General features: G+C 44.0%; 1 protein-coding gene across 1 annotated transcript in view; it reads right to left on the bottom strand.

The window, feature by feature from the left end:
• LOC119446771 (cytospin-A-like) overlaps positions 1-21,554 on the bottom strand; it is an 81,026-nt gene that overhangs the window by 16,603 nt on the left and 42,869 nt on the right. Inside the window, 10 exon segments of the mRNA XM_049664373.1 lie at positions 1,694-1,878; positions 7,432-7,550; positions 9,731-9,812; positions 9,814-9,969; positions 11,466-11,627; positions 12,278-12,490; positions 14,399-14,609; positions 16,875-17,089; positions 19,413-19,701; positions 20,694-20,842. Of these exon segments, the coding sequence (XP_049520330.1) occupies positions 1,694-1,878; positions 7,432-7,550; positions 9,731-9,812; positions 9,814-9,969; positions 11,466-11,627; positions 12,278-12,490; positions 14,399-14,609; positions 16,875-17,089; positions 19,413-19,701; positions 20,694-20,842 (1,781 nt within the window).

Below are 21,554 nucleotides of genomic sequence, written 5' to 3' on the forward strand. Positions count from 1 at the left end.
TTGCAATTTTGTAAAACATGTCTTGATCATTTCTCAAGTCTGCAATATTAAAAGTTTACACAACGAACACTCACAACAGCTGCTCAGGCTTCTGCAGTATTAGCTGGGCTGGTTCATCAAACATTTCTAAAACATTCAGCATAGGTAATGTTCCACCCAAAGGCACTGAGCATCAGTGGTAAAGTTGCTTCACTATAGCTCTCTTTAGCTTCACCTCGAGCGCAACAGTGAAAGTGGGACAACGCAGACCGACGGGCGAGGAGTGAAACGTACGATACGGTGAGGAAAGCAGTGTAAACACTGCCAGCCGAGCCAGCACCGAAATGTGGCACAGGTCTCCTGCTCCGTTCGCAGTTTGACGTGGTGAAGCCTTTTATTTTTGTAGCGTTAGCTACACTGGCCTAGCCAAACCCGTTTCGCGCGGCACATCAAGAGCCGTGCTGCGCATGCGTAAGGATCAGTGATGTCACACGGCTTGCGCACCGGCGCCACCGGAGCCGGCACCTCTCGCGCACTCCGCCGCCACCGCGCGGCTCACCCCCGCCGGTCTGCGCATTCCAGAGGAGTGACGTCGTAGCCGTGGTAGACGCACTGGCGCCGGCGCGCGCTCGCTGTGCACGCCGTCTGACACTGTGCTGGAGCCGCTGCGCTTCTGACTGGCGTTTGCCAGTGTGGTATAGCCATGGAGAAGGAGAGCGCAAATGCTGCTCAACAGCGCAGAAGAACGGAGAAGCTTGACTCATCGGATCCCGAAGTAGTTGCCTGGCAATTAGCGGTTGAACGTAGGAGGAATGAACAGAAGAAGGCTATATACATGTGCCACATAATACGTATACCGCGTGTGTGTCATTGGAGCAGCAGTAAGCATGACAATCAAGTTAATCCTTGACAATCTAGACAACCAGGAAAGCTAAGAATAATCAGCTGAACCTTTGCTAACGCTACGTATATCCTGGCATAGCCGAGCTAAGCCACTGCAACTTTTTACATGGAGTTCTGCAAAATGGAACCATGTGTGCTCGCGCTGGCGTATTGTTTCTGAAATGGGGAGTTTGTCAGATCGACGCCGATCTACCACAGAAAGGAGGTCGCAATGTCGATATCGGAGCGCATTGCTCACGAAATTCAAGGATTTTCAAGGAAGGAAAAAAATTCCAGGACTTTCAAGGGCCTTGAAAACGCACTTTTCAATTTCAAGGGTTTTCAAGGATTTCAAGGACGTGTACGCACCCTGTTTTATTTAGAGTTTGGGATTGACTGTAATTAAAACCTGTTTGCTGAGCTGCTCGGCGTCTCCCAACCCCATCTCTCGTAACATCCGCACGCCCCCGAGATCGGTGACACACAACAATGCCTGCACTAGCTTTTGCTTCAAGGTAACTCCTGATCATGAACAATCACCCAATGGCTGGTGTCTATGGGCCATCCCTAGTTCTATGAAGTCATAGGTGGACTAATACATACTAGGAGGAGGCTGCAGGAGAGAGACAGCAATCTTTAATGCGAGATTGTGCGCTCCCTGCTTCATGCAGCAGAATAATATTTGTCTTGCATGTTCACAGCCGCATTGTCTACAGATCGCAAACATTTTCTTATGGTGTTCAACAATTGTTGCAGTGCCCCTTCTAGTCCTCAAGCAAAGCTTGCAGAGAAGTGATCATATGCACTCAATTGTACTGACTGGCAAGCATACCTGCAGCTGTTCCGACGAATAGGCTCCAGCTTGTGGGCTAGGATGGAGACTGGATGTGCTTTGTCAGGCTCTGTGCGTGTTGGCACTTCAGCATTGCTGTCCCCAGCAGTGTCAGAGCGCTGGCTAGCCTGTTGCGGTGAAGGCCGTGGTGCGAGGCGTACTTTCTCAGGAACCTTGAATGGGCTCTGCACACAAACATGCACGCTTAGGGAGACGCAACTATAACAATATTCTACACAATTTACTAGAAACACTGCCCCGATTAAACAACCCTAGCTTATTCTTAACAGCTGTGGTACTAGGCAAAATAATTATTGGCTGGCACAAGATCAGCAAAGCTTTTAAAAGGTAAGCGCCTCTCACAGTCGTTAAGTGAAAATCCACAGGGGCCATAAGAGATACAACTATATAAAAATTAAAATGACGAACTTGTCCAAGAGAACAAATTAAGAAGAACATTTAGATCGGGGCCAGCTCCAATTTGCCTACTCAAATACATGTAAAATGCAGATCCGCTTTTACAAGACAACCGCTGGACCATCTGAATGAAACTTGTTGCATTTCAGAGAAAAAGTTATATTCTAGTGACTGTAGGAAGAACTTTATTTAGGGCCTGGAAGTTTATACGAAAATTGCCAAAAACTAGTAGGTTTAAAAAAAAATTGAAGCACAAAGTTTACAAATCTAACTCTGCACCAAAAACAACTACAGTGGAACCCCGTTAATACGTTTCTTGCTCTTGCGTTTTCCCAAATGCTGCATCACATTTTCGTGCTCCCGACCTAAATCCCATCGACTACCATGTAATATGTTCCCCTTTGATAAGTCGTCAGTCTGTAATGTTCCCGCATCTTACGCTGCGTTTGAATGCGGCAGTCATGTAAATTTAGCGGTGCAGAGAGAAATTTGCTCTCTCACGTTGCTATGAAGACAATAAATGTAAACGTTGCAGTAAGTGACCGATATGTTGCAACAAGCTACCAAAGTTTGCAATAAGCAACCCAGCTTGCACAAGCATATCTGGAGAAAACATGCACAGAGCAGTTGATGAAGTCTTGGCGAAGCCTCTGAAGCAGTGCACACCGGTTGAGGCCTACCGAGAACCGAGCACAGGGCTACATTTATTTTGAAGCCAGCAAGAGTACATAATCCCCTGTTTTCTTTGGTTGACTTCGCCGCAATAGAGCCATGTTATGCAGTGATGCATATGCAAAATATTCCAATGGAACATTATACGTATCCCTTAATTATTGACGCACTGTCCCTGGTCGCAGTATATGCGCCTAGATGTCCGATAACTGCACCGGCAGCCATTCAAAGCTGTTTCTGATGTTGCTGTGGCAATTTGCGGCCTCCCTAACTGTTATGTTTTCCCAGCTGTTATGGTTTTCTTTTGTGGGTCGCTTGAAAGTCGTACCAATGGGGTTCTACTACCTATATTGCGGTTCTGTATACTGCATCTGTTGAGCTTCTAAAGCGGACAAATTTGACCTATGAATTTACAGCTTACGTGAAATTGTTACATGCTTTACGATGATTTTGCTAAGGTGCTAGTCACAAGTTAACGGTATATTTCAGAGTGGTGTAGAAACATGGATTTTGTGTGTTTTAGATAAATTAATATGTGCAGCTAAAAGATTTATGATATCGTTTTTATTGCCAACATAGAGGGTCGTAAAATAAATAGTTTCGTTTTTTTTAATGTTGTAATTTTCAGCAATTTACAATAAAGAAACAAAAAATACATTTCCAACAGTCACTACATTTTAAACTATTTTTAATTACAACAAACCTAATCAAATTTTGTGTTGTGATTGCCAAGAAAAAAAAAAAAGATTTCTCCATTCCCACATATTTAGATAGGAGTGCCCAAGCTAAAGCTTCCTCTTAAAAGGAAAGCTGAAGCATTTTTAAAACAAGGGAGCTTTCATTAAATTAATATAGTTTCTCACCCCTTGAATACGAAAATCATAGTTCTAACAAGCCACAAGTCACCGCAAGTCGCTTTAATTTAGCAAAAAAGACTAGCAGCATCTGCTCGGGTAGGTTAACAGGCTCTGATAACGAAGACGATCGTGACGTCATCGTGGGTATTGGTGAGGTGCGTGATTTGAATAGAAGTGCTCTCTGTCAACGTCATCCTCGTGCCTGGTTTTTCACCACTACGCTTGGCGTACGAGGGGGGCAGAGCTTTGAAGAAAATTTGCCCGACGACTGCAGCTCTGCTACGCACAAAATCGAGAAAATAACTTCAGGAGCTGAATTACACTGTGACAGCCTTCCAAACCACTGTAAATATACCAATTCTAAAACCTCTTCAGCGTCCCTTTAAGAGGCAGCTTTAGCTCAGGGTCAACTCCAATACCACTGATTCGAATACATTTACAACGCAGAAACACCTTTATGAAACAACTCCTAGACTGATTTGAAATCAATTTGTTGTATTAGAGAGAGAATTTCACTCCTAGTGACTGTAGAAAGAATTTTGATTAGGCCCTGGATTGTTTTACAAAGATTGCAAAAAAAAATTGGTAAGCTTAAAAAAATTAGAAGCACGAAGTTTGTAAATCTGTAACTCTGCACCAATAACGGATATCGCAGTTCTGTAAACTGCATCGATTAGAGCATCTAAAGCAGACAAATATGATATATCAATTTATTTCTTCCATGAATTTGTTGCAATGTTTACGAGGGCTTTGCAAAAGTCCTATTCACTTATTAGTAGTGTATTGGAGAGCAATTTATAATGCATCAATTTTGTACGGTTTGTATGCATTATTAGATGTAGTTTACAGAATTGTAACAGCGTTTTTCATTGCTGAGTGACAGGTTTGTAAACTTGATAGTCCCGTTTTCTGAAAATTTGCAATTATCAACAATGTTTACCAAAAATTGCAGGCCTAAATCAAAATTTTGCTCCCAACAGTCCCTAAACTTTCCCTTCTTTCTTTTAAATGCAACAAATGTAATCAAATTTGGTGCAGTGGATATTGAGAAAGACTATTTCTCTGTTCCAACGTCTACTCACAAAACTACGTAGCCTACAGCTAGATGACAAAACCTTTTATGTGGATTAAGGGTTTTCTTAGTAACAGACTTCAGAGTGTTAAAATCGATGAGTACGTATCTAACCACACGCATGTCAAGTCGGGAGTCCCACAAGGATCAGTTTTAGGGACCGTTATTATTTTTAATCTACATAAATGATATAGCGACCAACATGCAGTGTTCCATACGTCTTTTTGCAGACGACTGCGTAATATATAAAGAAATAACAAACCAGAATGACACATTGACCCTGCAATCTGACTTACACTCTTTCAAAATGGTGCAGTAAATGGCAGATGGAAATTAACATTGAGAAAACTAAACACGTTAAATTTGGTCCCAGTCTCAATTTATTGCCTAACGAATACCTAATTAACAATTCTGCAGTAGAATCAATTTCATCGATTAAATACTTAGGAGTCCTGTTCAATTACAATCTAAAATGGAATGATCATGTAGAATTAATCACTAGCAAAGCATTTAGAAAGCTTGGCGTTCTAACACGTCGCCTACGCCTTGCTAATTCAGGCACTAAACTTCAGGCATTTAATTCACTAATTAAACCATCATTAGAGTACGCGTCCAACATATGGCATCCCCATCAAGCTTACCTTAGCGAAATGCTGGAATCCATTCAAAGTAAATCCGCTAGATTCATCTCGTCCTCGTATTCTAGTTATCACAGTGTGTCATCCATAAAAAGAACACTTGGCATTTTACCGCTCGTGATACGGAGAAAGTATTCGAGATTATCCTTTTTTCATAGTATTTATCACAGTGACAGTGCCTTTTCACGCAAATTCATTCATCCAGCAGCCCACATCTCCGCGCGTATTGACCACGACCTCAATGTCTACCCTCCATTTTCTCGGACTAAGAAACATTTACACTCACCTCTAGTTTTATCAATAAATGACTGGAACGCCCTTCCGCAATCCATCGCCAACATTAAGGAATCATCTTCTTTTCAATCAGCTTTACTAACCTACCTTAATGAGAAAACCTGGCATACCAGCTGATCATTTCTACACAACCATATTATCCTGCTTGCACGCCTTACTACCTTTGAACTCTGTCCTACATTTGCTGTATTATTCTAAAAGTGTTGTAGCTCTGTCTTGTATTATTGCATTATATAACAATTACTTCATGCCACTACTAGATGCACTGTATCTCCTTAATGTTGTGATGATTTGTGTTCTTAATTTGCGTTTTGTTGTTCATGCTTATAACCCAGTTTTGAAGTTTCTTGTTGTTATCCCCCCCCTATGTAATGCCCGATTCTGGGCCCTTAGGGTAAATAAATGAAATGAAATGAAATTTAGCTACAAGCCCTCGAGCTAAAGCTTCCTCTTAAGCACCTGGGTTAATGTACACAATAATATATGCTGTTGCATCTGCAAGATTATTCCTATGCACCCAACATGCTCAGGGATCCACTGGTAGTAGAGAACACAGTGGCTTTCTTTCCCAGCAAGAGTGTGAGGTTCAGCAACCTCCAGTGACAGAAAATATGTTTTTAATGCAATTACCGTATTTACTCGCGTAATGAACGCACTCGCATAATGAATGCACCCCTCACTTAATCATCAAATTTTGATTTTTTTTTCTCGCGCGTAATAAACGCACCCTGAACTTGCTGCTGTGAAGTAGGAGAGAGACGGCATGATTCGGCGTCCGATATGGCGTTCAGCGGGTGCGATTGTATCGGATGCCGTATCGGACGTCGAATCGAACAGTGTGTCTCCTACTTTTATTGGATAGCAATCATATGGACACTTCAGGCACATTTTTGTCGTCGGCGCCGACGATCACGGCATAAAAGTTTGCATAAAAGGTCAAATTTCAATACAACAAAATTTCTATATAACAAAGCAAATTGCCAATTTTACCGACTTCGTTATATCGAGGTTTAACTGTATTTGCATTGAAACAGCATTTCAAGTCGCAAAGTATGGCCCAGACTTGGCAATACTTGAAAGAAATGGGCCTGACAGGTTGTAAAAATTGCCACTATCCCAACAGCTGATGAAGCAAACTTGCAACCTAGCCAGTTTCTTCGAATGCTACGATGAAATAAGATAATGACTGCTGCAGTTGATGCAGACTATGATAGAATGCTGTCCGTATAAACTTGCAAGGAGCTCCGGTACTGTTTTGTGATATGCCTGAGGGTGAATTGTTTGAGGTACTATTAATTGGGACAGCTATAATTTTATGCCCATTTCTGATATAAACAGCCACCGCAGAAGTTTATTTTAGGTAGGTAAAGTTGCTTGCAGCTTTCTCAGAACTGCGTCTCCACGAAGCAATGAATGATGTGCAGCGAATTTGCCAATGTAACAAAGTGTGTTGGGCCCACCCAGCAAATTAAATTATTAGGTTTAATGTCCTGAATCAGCACTTGGCAGTTTTTAGTGTGCACTTAAATCTACATAAGTACACAAGCATTTCGTCCCCATTCAAGTTTAGCCACAATGAACAGGTATCGAACCCGTGCTTGGCAGCAGAACGCCATAGCCACTGCTGCAGATTCAGCCAGCTAATACTAATGTGATTACAACCCACAAGGCATGCCACAAACATGGCAGACCTTGTGGTACGGTGAGTGCTTTGTGCACTCTCAAGGTTACAGCAACGAGTGAATTAGTACAAGACATTCCTGGTCACATAATGTAGCAATTCCTCACCTTAGCCAAGATGTCGCCAGCATTTCCCAGAAGCAGTGCATTTGCTGCTGCAACTGCTGACCTCGAATCAGAGGCCAGACTGTTGAGACTGCTGGTGGAGGAACTCCTGCTACTTGGACCTACAATGTGCAGGAGGAATTGAGTGCAAATGGAGGGCATTAGGGATAAAGTTACCACTTTGTGCCTCAGCCTAGGCAAGGTTCTGGGAGCAATGTCAGAAAAGATATCATTCAGTGATAGATGCAGTTTCAGTAAGGTCTCATAACAGCATCATATCATTCCACTTATTTCCAGAGAATAAGACCCAGTAAACTTCAAGCATGAAGGCAAAAGCCATTCTAACAGCAGCCTCGCTGCCAGTTACCAAAATACCAGATTGTGCCATTTTTCTTAGTACTTTCACTAATGCAGATCAAACAGCAAAATATCAGCTTGACTAAAATCAAGCTTTGCTGAATAATTGCAGGAAAAGTGAAGCGCCAGATAAGATATGAAATGTCAAAAGCTTGCTCAAAACCTATGAAAAAAAGCAAGAAGTCAAGTGACATCAAAGGCTGCTATCTTTCTGCTTTCTCTAGCACAAGACTTTTTACAGAGTATAAGCACGTTACGAAATTGCTGAATTACTACAAGCCAACCAAAAGTTTTACTCGAAGCTAAAGGACCCCAATTAAGCCAACGACCGATTTTTCAGACAGCCGATTTTTTGGAAATGTCCGATAATTTGGACGCCTTCACGGCACTACCACGTACCCCCAAGAGTCAAGAACGTCTAAAATTTTGGACGCAAAAAACCTTCGCTGTCCGATTTTCCGGACTTTTTGCCATGACTGCAAGTCCGAAATGGCATTAATCGAAGCCACCACCTGCCGCCATTTTGGTTATCTCGCCGCCTCAACCGGCGCTCTCACATGCAGATCCGCTGGGCAGCCGTAGCCACCACTGCGGCAATGCTAGGCCTAGCTACTTCAACATTCGCTACCAAGTTTCTTGCTGTTCGGTGCCATGTTTTTCATTGAAACCATTCGCCGCTGTCAGCAATGGCGCCTACTCCGCCTTTTATTCCTCGCCAATGGCTTCGAAGCTCGGAAAACACGGCATGTCATATAATGCCGGTTCCCGAAAGTCAGCTTCGCCTCAATACAGCAGTGTTGCACGGTGAAGTATAACATAAGTAAGAAGGAGCAATTGTCAAGGGACACTGTATGTTTTCCTTAATTATACACACGTGCAACCGCTATCTCCTATCACGTACGAGCATCGATACGCCTAACACTGGCAGGCCTTTAGAGCTTTTTCGGACGTGCTCGTGATGATTTGAGGCATTGGAGGCAGTAAAACCATGCATTCATTTTTTCGGACTGCCCGATATTTCTGACATTCCCGCGGCCCCTAGGGAGTCCGAAAAATCTGTCGTTGACTGTAGGCACCATTTAAAGCTCCCATCGCAGCGAATGACCTTTTATTCACAAGCTTGATATATTTCAATAGCTGACACACAAACAATATCAAATTTCAGTTTCACAATTTCTCAGTGGAAGCTTTAAAAGAAAGAGCAATAAATTTGCCAACTTTCATGCCCTTCAGCCAGCAAGAATTTTGATAAGTTGAAATATCTATTGAATACCCTTCATAATGCTACCATCAACTTGCACATGCTGACTGGCTGCTAAAAACAGCTATTGGGTTAACAGTCTAACCAACAAAGATAATTCTGCTTTCTACATTCATTTCAAGCGAATGGAATGTGCTCTTTTATGTTCGCGCTTTGAAGCTATGCATGGCTTGCCTTACTTGTATGCCACCACATCCTCCTTTGTAACTTTGCATTGCTTTATCTTCACTGCTTTCAACTTGAACTTTATTCATATGCACTGCACCACTCCAAAAGTGTTGAGCTGTAAGCCAGTAATCAGACCAATAACGAAAGAAAGAAAACTGCAAAAATTAGACAGGATGAATAATGTCCATAAAAAGGCTCCGAAAGCCAGACTGCCATGTAATGATTCATTTGCTGCCACAGTTTTGATGTAAAAGAAATTCAAAAGCAATTTTTGACCTTGAAGTGATGTTCCATTGCTAATACCATATTTGCATGAATATAAAATGTCTTTTTTTTTAGAATTTCTAGCCTCAGAATGTGCCTCGCATTATATTAGGGCGTGTGACAAGCTTGCATTTGTTAAAGTTAAGCTGCAACAGATGTTTCTTAATGTTCGTGTTAAGTCTGACAGCGGCTGCACACTGTAGCAAGCATATGATTTAGAGTTGAGTGCGCCATTTTCAAGGGTCTGCTTACCTTTTGCCTGCTTTGTGGCATTCTCAATAGACTCAATCAAGCTGCGAACTGAGTGTTGGGCACTGTTGCTGCTGCTACTGCCAGCAGCGCAGGTCACTCCATTTGGACAGTGGCCGGCTGCTTCCGGCACTGCTACTACGAGGTGGTGTGCTCAGTGGTGCCCCCTCCTGGCCTCCTCCACCATCGATGAGACCATCACCTGATAAAGAGTGGGCCTTGGGCGACAGCTCCTGCTTGCTCTGAGGATAGAAATAGCAAACAGTCTGAAGAGTGACCATACCACTTATCCACTATGTCATAGAAGGCACAGGCAGCCACACGGAGCCAACAATGAAGTCAGTGAAAGCATAGGAGAAATCAAATGCTTTTTTTTTTTCTTATACTGAACTGCATAATTATTCACAGATGAAAATCAGCAGTTCAATAAAGAAAATGATTGTCCGTATTAAAATTCTACAGTTCAATAAAAATCTGCTGATTTCTGCAGTGCTTATCCCTGGCTTTACTGTCTGATGACCTATAATCAATTCTACAGTTCAAGCAAAGAGGTTTATATCCCCTATGCTTGGCTTCGTTATTTGTTACTAGAAATTGAGACCCTTGGTTTCTCTGATTCTTCTTGCTCATGAACACCGGCAGCAATGTTTCACACACATGCAACACTGCAAACACGCAACAGATATCAGTTACTGGTAAGATAATTGCATCAAGGATTAATACAGTGCCAATGAATTTTTCTGACTCCAAAAATTCGGACTTGTTGGATATTACAGACTTCATAAATGCACCGTCAGGGTTCCCATAGAGCTAATGCATTCTCGCGGCCGATTTTTCGGACGAATTTAGGCCCCAAAGTTCAATTTTCCGGACTAAATCGCTCGTTCCGAACCACGCTGCCCAATTTTGGAGGCCGTCATGTTGGATCTTTCGCTGTCAGACATACTAATTTAGTGACACTTTGAGCCAGCGCACTTCATCATTAGTGTCATTCACAGGCTGTCACACGGCAAAGTTTAGCGACACTTGCTATCGAGTGCACTCGCCAGCGAGTATGTTCGACGAACTCACTTTGCTGTGCTAAAGTGTGCGGCCTCAATAGAGTGCTTAAAGAATAAATCAATAAATGCTCACAGCAGAGTCAGCACTAATTCTAAGACCACTTTTTCATGATTTCAAATGTTATGAGGGTCTTTGCAACAGCAGTGAAGCCAAAACAAGCTTGAAACATTCATTTACAGCGAATTCCGTCATTTTCATTCCCCCTGTGGATTTCGGATATGTTCTTTGCTTGCATAGACTCAAAACAAATAGACGTGTTAATGGGATTACAGTATTTTTATTTTTGATTGCAAAGGTTCTTTCTTGTCAAAAAGCATTCTTTTCGTAATAAAACAGTAACAGTTGTTAAAACTGAAAATGTCGAGAATCGTATTAGCCCCTATGGCTTCATAGATTGTCACTGTCATCAATCCTGAATGACACCTCGTTTTGCCATCTAGCACCACGCCACTAAAGTGACACTAAGCGAGACAAAGTGCACTCACTCGAAGTGTCACTACATTTGCTCATCTGACAGGTGTTATTAGACGCAGCCACCTCTAAACGAGATTTAAATGAATACTATATTTGAATCGGGAATTTGGAGCTGGGCCCAAGGTGAAGCTTCTACTTGGAAAACAGGCGAGACCACGAAATGTCAGTCAGCAGAAACTTCCTTGTGTCGGGAGGTGCACACCTTGAGTTTGGCCAACTGGGCCTCCAAAGCCTCGAGCTTCTCCTGCAGCTGCTGGTTGTCGCACTGGAGCCGCTCCACCTCCTGCTGGGCCTCAGTCTTGAAGTCATTGGCCACTCGTACAGTGGTCAGCAGGTCAGCCTCAAAGCGCTTCCAGTCCTCTTTCTGCAAACCGTGACAAGAAGGAGGACCTAACTATAATGCAATATGCACCTCTCCTGCCACTGTACGCCAACTATGCCTCACAAGTTTGGCCCCAAAATGACACTGTTTTAAAATCCATCAAATTTTTTAAACATAGCACACTGCTGCAAACATGGTGGCATCCTGCCTTGGTGAGCTCTGTCACACTGTCAGCGATGTGATTCTTTGACAGCGTGACAGACACCATCTCCAGTCAATTCTACATGTCTACAGGTGCCGAGTTAGGCACTATTACACCAGAATGAAATGCAAACAGGAAGAAATAAAGAACACCATCTCTTCCGCCTGATTACTTTAAAATGAGACTATGATCAAGTTGTAGCCAGGTGCTAAGTACCTCTGGCTCCAAAATCAAGCCTTTGTGAATTGATCACGCCAGTGTCATACACAGTGGCGAATTTGGAAAGAGAGGTTTAGTTTTTTAGTTAACTTTTTCGTGTTCTTGTTTCATTCTGGCAGGACTGCACAGTTACCCTGTCATATGTATTCACCTTTCGAAAGCAGGAAACGAACACAGAAATAGTTCCACGTCATCTGCCAAAGATTAAAAACGGCATGCTTGATACGATAGGAACTTGTTCCCGTTATAAAAGGGTAGCATAAAGACCTGCCTCAAGCAGGTGCTGCGAGTGCAGATCATCGAGGTCCCGACGTGCAGCTCCCAGCAGGGCCGAGTTGTCAGCGAGGCTGTTGCTCATCTCAGCGAGGGAGGCGCGTAGTTGCCGCTTCTCCTCGAGCAGTCGCTGACAACGGGCTTCTGCCTCCTCACTCAGTTGTGCTTTTTCTGCTTCCAGCTGCTCCACACGTTGCTCCAGCGCAGAAACCTGTGCTCAGGACAAGAAACAAGGAAACGTTTAAGAGGAGATCTACTGTGGCCACAGAACCTTGTGAACCCACTGGGCGAATAACTTTGGAGTGATTCACACCAAGGCAATGCTAGTGTGCAACCATAATAATGTGGCAGAATGCACATTGCTGAGATCATTACAGTTATAGCATAACTGTAAGCATAAACACTTACAGTGAAGGACTGGATATAATATGGAGTTTTCCGACTCCCATTTGCCCTCCCATAGAACTCAATGTATATGCATTCCACTTATAGAGCAGCTGCGTGGGATGAAATACCAGTCGTAATGTGGCTGCCAGAAAATCCCACAAACAAATGAGGCAGAGAGCACACTTCTCAACAAAGAGCAGCAGTAGCAGCAGCAGCAGCAGAGGGGAAAGCAAGAAAGGCAATGCAGAGAAGGAAATGTGGAAATGAATGAACAAGGAAAATAAAAGCAACAGTGCTCCTGCCACAGTGGCAATCATCATCATTATCAGCAGCAGCCCATATTTATGTCCACTGCAGGACGAAGGCCTCTCCCTGTGATCTCCAATTACCCCTGTCTTGCGCTAGCTGATTCCAACTTGCACCTGCAAATTTCCTAACTTCATCACCCCGCCTAGTTTTCTGCCGTCCTCGACAGCGCTTCCCTTCTCTTGGTATCCATTCTGTAACTCTAATGGTCCACCGGTTATCCTTCCTACGCATTACATGGCCTGCCCAGCTCCATTTCTTCCGCTTAATGTCAACTAGAATATCAGCTATCCCCGTTTGTTCTCTGCTCCACACCGCTCTCTTCCTGTCTCTTAACGTTAGGCCCAACATTTCTCGTTCAATTGCTCTTTGTGCGGTCCTTAACTTGTTCTCGAGCTTCTTTGTCAATCTCCAAGTTTCTGCCCAATATGTTAGCACCAGTACAATGTAATGATGGTACACTTTTCTTTTCAACAACAGTGATAAGCTCCCAGTAAGGATTTGGCAATGCCTGCCGTATGCACTCCAACCCAATTTTATTCTTCTATAAATGTCTTTCTCATGATCAGGGTCCCCTGCGAGTAATTGACCTAGATAAACATACTCCTTTACAGACTCTAGAGGCTGACTGGCGATCCTGAATTCTTGTTCCCTTGCCAGGCTATTTAACATTATTTTTGTCTTCTGCATATTCATGTTCAACCCCACTCTTACACTTTCTCGGTTAAGGTCCTCAATCATTTGCTGTAATTCGTACCCATTGTTGCTGAATAGGACAATGTCATATGCAAACCGAAGGTTGCCGAGATGTTCGCCGTTGATCTTCACTTCTGCTTCTTATACTTCTGCTAAGCATGCAGTGAAAGGCATTGGAGAGATTGTGTCTCCTTGCCTGACCCCTTTCTTGATAGGTATCTTTCTACTTTTCTTGGGGAGAACCAAGGTTGCTGTGCAGTCCTTGTAGATATTTGCCAAGATATTCACATATGCCTCCTGTACTCCTTGATTACGCAATGCTTCTATGACTGCTGGTATCTCTACTGAATCAAATGCTTTTTCATATTCTATGAAAAGGCATTGTGGCACAGTGGCAATGCACTGTCATAAACTATTGGCAGAAACCATAGAAGATTATTGTCAGTCAGCGATAGCTTCCGAGTTATCCTGTTGTGTTTCTCATGTGTTCCTTGGGCCATGAAGTACCTCCTGCTGCTAAGTGTATAAAATCCCCGCCTTGAGTCGACCAATCACATACATCCCTCTCCTCCTCCTCCTCCCCACCTGTGCTTATTTCTCTGGCTCTTCCTCTCTCTCATTACGCTCTCTCATGGCTCTTCCTCTCTCTCATTACGCCAACCACGAAAACTCAGGGAAGTAGCTAATGAGAGGTACCACTTTCAAATAAAAGGTGAGTGAGCAGGCCCACCTGAGCATGGGTGGCCTGTGTCTCCTCCTGCACCTCTGCCAGCAGCTGCGAGAGACGGGCGGCCTCCCGCTGAGCCACAGCCAGCTGCTCCTGCAAAGCTTCCTCCCGCTTCCGCTCCTCTTCCTCTTCCTGCTGCTGCCTGGCACGATGACTCAGCTGGCTGCCATCCACCACACAACCGATAGGGGAGGGCGTGGCCTCTGCTGCCCCACTGCCAGAGAGGAAATTCACAAAGGGGGCACTGTCAACAAAGCTGTGGCATCAAGAGAGGAAAGTGTAACAAGACATCAAGAGAAAAATAAGCTACAATACCAAAAATACCACTCCCACTATGAAGGGAGGCAGGGTGTTTAAACCTAAAGAGACACAAAAACGAAAGACGGCACCTCAAAATTTCCACATTAGTTCACTGTGATCACATGGATTTTAATGGCATCTGCTCGGGCTTAGTTCATTTTTTATTGGCTAAGGATGGACTACATTGCACTATTGGCAACTCCATAATCCATTACTTGTGCTGGCAACACTGTCAAAATAAACAAAGGTGGCTACGTCATCCAGGTTCGTGGCGGCTCTTTTGCTTGGTGCTGTGCTCAAGTTTCTCGTTTGAGGTGTAGAATCGAGGTGAATCGAGGTGTTTCGCCGAAGCTGAAAGGGCCCTTGCTGTCAATTACCTTTGTTTGATCGGTCTCAAAGATTTCCGCAACAAAACCGCAGAAATCATTGCGCTGTGCATGCAAACGTCCAGCCTGCAGTGAGCCGTATCAGTTCTTTTTAAAGACAAGGAGCCTTTCAAGCGAGCCGGAGGTTGAAAAAAAGGAAGTGTTTAATCATAGCGGCCCTCTGAAAGGTGCAAGCACTTGTTCGCGGTGTTGCTCCACCTCTACAGGTACAATACTTGACTGTTTTCAACTTTTATAGGCAACTCCACACTCTGACTCGAGTTGCAGTATATCACATAGCATCCCACAATATACAGGCAGTAATGTCTATCGTGCTTTCAGAAGGTAAATATGGATATGGTGCACTGATAGAACGAGGCTAAAGGCTTTTACGTTACCTGGTCAGTGTGACTTGAGATAAAAACAAATGAGAATTCCTTTTGAGTTGGGGTGCACTTTCTCTTTATAGTTAACTGATCCGTGTGATAAACTAGTCTGCGTCTGATGACTGGCGCTTGTATGTGCTCTCAGTATGCAGTGTTCGAGGTAGGGTCCCGGCTTGGGAACACAGCAGACACTCGCTGCCTGTAGGAATTCTTAAACCCCGGTGAAATGCGAGAAGTAAATACAGTGGAATCTCGTTGATACAATTTTGCATGATACGTTTTTTGGCATAATGCATTTCTTTTTCTTTTCCCGATAATACGATTTGGTTAGATATATGTTGGATGATACGATTTTTGGATGATACGCTTTATTTTCCGGTTCCCATGAACATCGTATCGACGAGATTCCACTGAAACAACCAATCGGATTAAGTTGCGTTTCTACCAATAGGTTTCCAAAATTTAGCGGGGGTCTTATTTTGAGCAATGCATGACTTGGAAGCGTTATAAGCGGTTAATGCTGTATACTCCTGTCTCTCTCGCCATCACGAAAGCTTTGCTTCACATACATTCTAGTACTGGTGTTGCATTTCATGATTCTTTTGCAACTAGATGCAGCCTGAAGAATGCAAGTAATCTTTCAGTGCAGCTTAGCAGCAGCATCAAGTTTTTGTACGAAATAAATTTGTGATGTTTCCTGTAATATTCCTTTAGATATGCAAATAAACATGGACCGGTTCAAACTGGTTTGAACCGTTATTTTTTGCTCTGGAGTTGAACCAGAACTGAACCGTTTTTGGTGAATCGGAATGAAAACCAGAGCGAAAAAAAAGCATTTATTCGACACTGTGGTCATATGCTAATGGCAGATAAGACACTACCCCTAATTAAACCTGTACCAAGCATCTCGACAAGCTGCCGTCACAAGAATTGTGCTAAAAAAAATGTTATGCAAGCTGAAAATTGGGCATTCATTAGTAATGCATGAATATCTACAAATGGAAGACCTGCTTCAATATACATATTACTCTGGTCCTATCATTATATCTTACATTCAAGTTTGATGTAAACAAATAGAAAGCAAATGACAAGCACCATTCAATGGTTTATTGACATGTCATACCTTTTCATACAGTGTTCTTAATTTCTAAATATCATTTGTGTACTATGACAAGGTTTTAGCTTCATAAGCTCAGTAAGGTGTCGAGATAGAACCAGTAATAAACACAGGAAGACAGAAAAAATGCATTCGTCTTGCGAAGGGAAAAGCAGCAAATGACAAATAGCCACATTTAAGAGGCACTAGTCCTGTGTTATTCGTCGTCTGCTGCCCTTTTCCTGTGCCTGTTTTCGTCTCAAAGATGAACGGAGACATACTAGGGTGGCACACGAACACATCCACATGTGGACACACATGCATGCACTCACTCCAGAATGGGTGTGCCATTATCACCCTCTCCCTGTGGGCCCGAGGAGGAAGAGGCGGACTGGGCTGCCTCGAGTGCCGCCTGCAGCAGGGAGACGCGGTGAGCTAGGCCCTGTAGATCTCGCTGGTGGTCCTGAGCTTCACGTGAGGCCACCTCCAGCGATGCCTGCAGCTGTTCCACTTGTCCACGCAGCACTGTCTGCTCTTCATGCGCTTTCTGCAAGTGGCCCAAGGGGGGGAGTGGCATCATTTCTTAGCACTCCTCACTAATAGATAATAGGTACTAGCTAAAACAGTCACATTCAACAATTGGCCTTCATCCTAAATGAGAAAAACAAATGTGCAAAACAAGTCTTCAGAATGTAGTCTTCTGAAATGCACTCTTCTGGAATGTGCTTCTCTGGAGTGTGCTTTGCGCACAGGGTTCATACAGAACATTCGGCTCAAAATTCAAGCACAATTCAAGGATTTCAAGGATGCTGAAGGAGTGAATTCAAGGGGGGGAAACAAACCTTATTCATACACATATACATAAAAATAGTGAAATCACTTTTTTCTTAGCTGCAATTTCTTTTACCTAAGCAGCTACTCAGTTGGACATGCGCATCAAGTTCCTCAAGTCGCTTTTCCAAGTTGAATTTCCATTGTAATAATGTCAACGCATTCTGGCATGATGCTTTGAAGTGCCCGACTTCAGCCAAAGATGTTCATCATGTTAAAGCCAAATGGCTGAAGAAACTTACTTTCCGACAGGCATTTTTAGAGCCTAGGGCTTGAAGAAGAAGCCATCGAAGATGCAGTGTGAATTACATTTTTTTTTTTTTTCAGAGCAAAACAACAAGGTGATGGCACGGCTTGATCACTTAATCTGGCTTTGTCTAGCTCATCGATGGCAATGGCGATTTAAACAAGCCTGTTGTTGGTGACTGTGGACCACACCACATTGCAATAGTTTACCAACACTCTCAAAAGAAAATACAGCCGAATCTCGTTAAGTCGAACAAGCTTAATTCGAACTGCCGGTTTATTCGAACTGACGCTCTGGTCCCGTCAAAGTTATGTGTATTTCAATGGGCGAAAACGCTCGGTAATTCGAACGCGAAAGCATTTGCGATGGTTAATTCGAACATACCGCGGGCCGACAATGCTCTCAGCTGCTCAAAATAACGAGGCGGCGCCTCCGACCGGCATTGCTCTGACACCGCCATAGAGCAAAAGCTTAGGAGAGACCCCTTAATGCAGCGGCGGAGGCCCAGTCCGGCCAAACGAACTGCCCACGCCGGCAAACGCTCGCTTCCCGATAACAGCAGAAAACAAAACTTCAGGGAGCGGCCTAAGCTCTCGTCGGGCCGGCTGGACCGGCGGTGTCGGCACCCCCACACCGGCAAACGCTCGCTTCCCGATAACGGCAGAAAACGAAACTTCAAGGAGCGGGCTAATCTGCGCCGAGCCGGCTGTACCAGCGGCGGCGGCAGGAGACAGCGCACGAGGGGAGCCACCGAAGCCACTGCCACCGAAGCCACTGCCACCGGGAGTTGCTACCTCCCTCACCTTCGACGGTCTCCGCGCACACGACGAAGTTATCGCGATTGGCCGGCGTGGGCGCAACTCTCTATGGACTTGCTGAGTTCAATGGTGCTCAAATACTTGAAAAATACCCTTCCGATAATTCGAACTTGTTCGAACATATTTTCGGGCCCCTTAGAGTTCGAATTATTGAGATTCGACTGTATCTAGGAGTGTTTCCCAATAGACAGTGTCGATCGCATAGCCCAAATGCAGAGTTTGGTACTTTGAATTTCAGAACCCAACCCCAGTTTTCAAGGATTTCAAGGAACATACTTATTTTCAAGAAGTTTTAAGGGCCTTGAATCTCTTTTACCAAATTTAGGGGTTTTCAAGGATTTCAAGGAGGTGTATGAACCCTGTTTGTAATACTTGGATCGCAGATTCATTTTGCATGCTCTCTGCGAGTGTGGCTACGATGTAGAATGGCCCTCACATAAGATCTTTCTGTGAGGCTCAAGAGCACAGTAACGTCTCATCAAACCACGGCTGCTAGAAAAATGGAAGAAGCATGCATTGACCAGCAGTACAGCTTAACCTGTAAACTATGGTGTACTGCAGTGACATTGCTTTTATGAAAAACCAGTCCTGCATTCATTACCAAAAAGAAAAAAAAAATTAAATTACCCAGCTTAACATTATAAAGCGATACAGAGGCTATGAACTAGAGAGACCATAGTGGGGCGATGTGGCCCGAGTTCAATGGCCAGGAGTTCTTTAACATTCACCTAAACCACAGCACTCGGAACGGCTGTACATTCCGCACGGCATGGAGCCACCACAGCTGGTAATTAAACCCTGGTAAAAGCTGATAAAAGCAACCTTGTGCTTAGCAGTAGACCACAGACACTGAGCCACTGTGACACGTCATAGCCAATTTGAAAAATGAGTACCTAGTGGCACAGAAGTTTGGCACATGTGAGAATTTAGCCAAGCAGTGCCTGACTGAAGGGAACACAAGTGTGTAAGCAGACCTTGAGCAGCTCCACATAGTGCTGCTCCCTGGAAATTAGTGGCGCCACTGCCGACGAGGATGAAGACGACGAGGCCTGCGGCGGTGGTGGAGACCCATGGCCAAAGAGCAGTGCACGCAGGTGGTCATTGTGCGACCGGCACTCTTCCAGCTTCTCCGTCTGGGAGCAGAGTGACTCGAGCAGAAGGGCCTTCTCATCGCAGCAGCGCTCATTCTCCAGTTGAAGGTCGGTCAACTGGTCCTGCAGGTCAGTCAGCTCCTGCAGTGTTGCCTGGAGCTCCTCATTGGTGCTGCATTTTAAACAAAGTGTTGGTACCAGTGCTATTACCTCCAATTCCTCTCTCTTCTTTCACAGATAAGAAAAATTAGATTCATTGATCGATCAACCTAAGCAAGGGCTACGAACATTGCGATAATAGAGCGCTCTGAATTGACTGACTACCTAGGATTTCAACACACACCGAAAGCTTGGTACAGAAGGGTTCTAGCATTACACACCATCAAAATGATGCTGCCATAGCCAGGAAACATATACATTTTATAATACTACTGTATAACACTGTACTGTATAATGCTACTACCTTGACAGACATTACAGCATTTACCCAACACAAACCCACACTTTTGGGGGAACCAGAACTGATAAAATCGATGCGTGCATCGGTTTTAGAACAAAAATGAGGCTCTGCTAGCCACACCCTATCATCACTGGCATTATGCCTGATCTTTACTATCCACATGGAGCATTTCACATGCATTTCTTGGCACAAGACTTCGTTCATGCTGTGCAAGAGGCTAGTGCAACCCTCATATCCATCAAATGCAAGCACAGGATTTGATGGAAAAAACCAAGGCACATTAACACCCATGCAAGTACAGTCAAACCTCAATATAATGAATACCAACACAATGAAGTATTGTATATAAGGAAGTAAATATAAAACATTTCTCGCCAACATTCGTGAACAGCAAGTATATGCTTGTAACGAATATTGGATTAACAAACTTATTTTCATATCAGATCCGACTGTTATAATGAGGTTCAACTGTATTACTTATTCACAAGTGCAAAGCAGCCGTGGCACAGCGATAAAATTCTTGGCTCGAATGTGGATATGCTCGATGTCCAGTATGATCGTTGGTTCAATGCCAAGTCGGACTTTTTAAATTTATATCGCGCCATGTCCGAACCAAGGCGTGGCAAAACAAAGACAATCAGCCCATTTCTTATCTCGCAACTTCTGTGCACAGGCATGCGACACAGAGCAAAGCCAGTGTGCACCTGTAGTGGGTCTCCTCCATCTGCATGATGCGGTCCTGGAGGCAGGCGACCGACATTTCGCTCATGCTGCTGGTGCTGGCCTTGTCCCAGTCCAGCCGGCTGCCACTGGGGCAGGCGTCGTCCGACAGGGCACCATCCACTGATTTGGCCTGCACATAAGTGGCCAAAGTGGTCTGCCATAAGTGGTCTGCTTCTATCGTAGTAACACTGCAACTACAGAGCTTCCGATAAATTCTACTGGAGGGCACTCTAGTGCTAGTGTCTACAAGAGCTGCAAGTATGGTAGTTCAGCCAGCATGGGTAGTGAGTGGTGGCATGAAAATATGGTGAGCATGAAGACATGCCTAAACTTGGTCCTGGCTTCAAATGACTTTGTGCCTTTGCAGGTTGATAAGTTGAAAAAAAAAATAAAACTTAAGGCAGTGATTCCACTCCGGCGGCACGAGCCTCCCCGTTTTCAGTACTTTTGGAGCAACCATTTTTTTTTTTTTTAATTATAGGGTTTTACGTGCCAAAACCAGTTCTGATTATGAGGCACGCCGTAGTGGGGGACTCCGGAAATTTGGACCACCTGGGGTTCTTTAACGTGCACCTAAATTTAAATACACGGGTGTTTTCGCATTCTGCCCCCATCGAAATGCAGCCGCCGTGGCCGGGATTCGATCCCGCGACCTCGTGCTCAGCAGCCCAACACCATAGCCACTGAGCAACCACGGCGGGTTTTGGAGCAACCATGGCTCTTCTACTTAGGACATAAAGTTGTCGTATATACCATAAAAAAGGTTAATTCTTGCAGATTCCAACTATATATAATATGAAAAAATTTATTAATGTGATTCAGAAATAAATGTTCAACAACAA

Source organism: Dermacentor silvarum, chromosome 3 (assembly GCF_013339745.2).
Source record: "Dermacentor silvarum isolate Dsil-2018 chromosome 3, BIME_Dsil_1.4, whole genome shotgun sequence".
NCBI lineage: Eukaryota > Metazoa > Arthropoda > Arachnida > Ixodida > Ixodidae > Dermacentor > Dermacentor silvarum.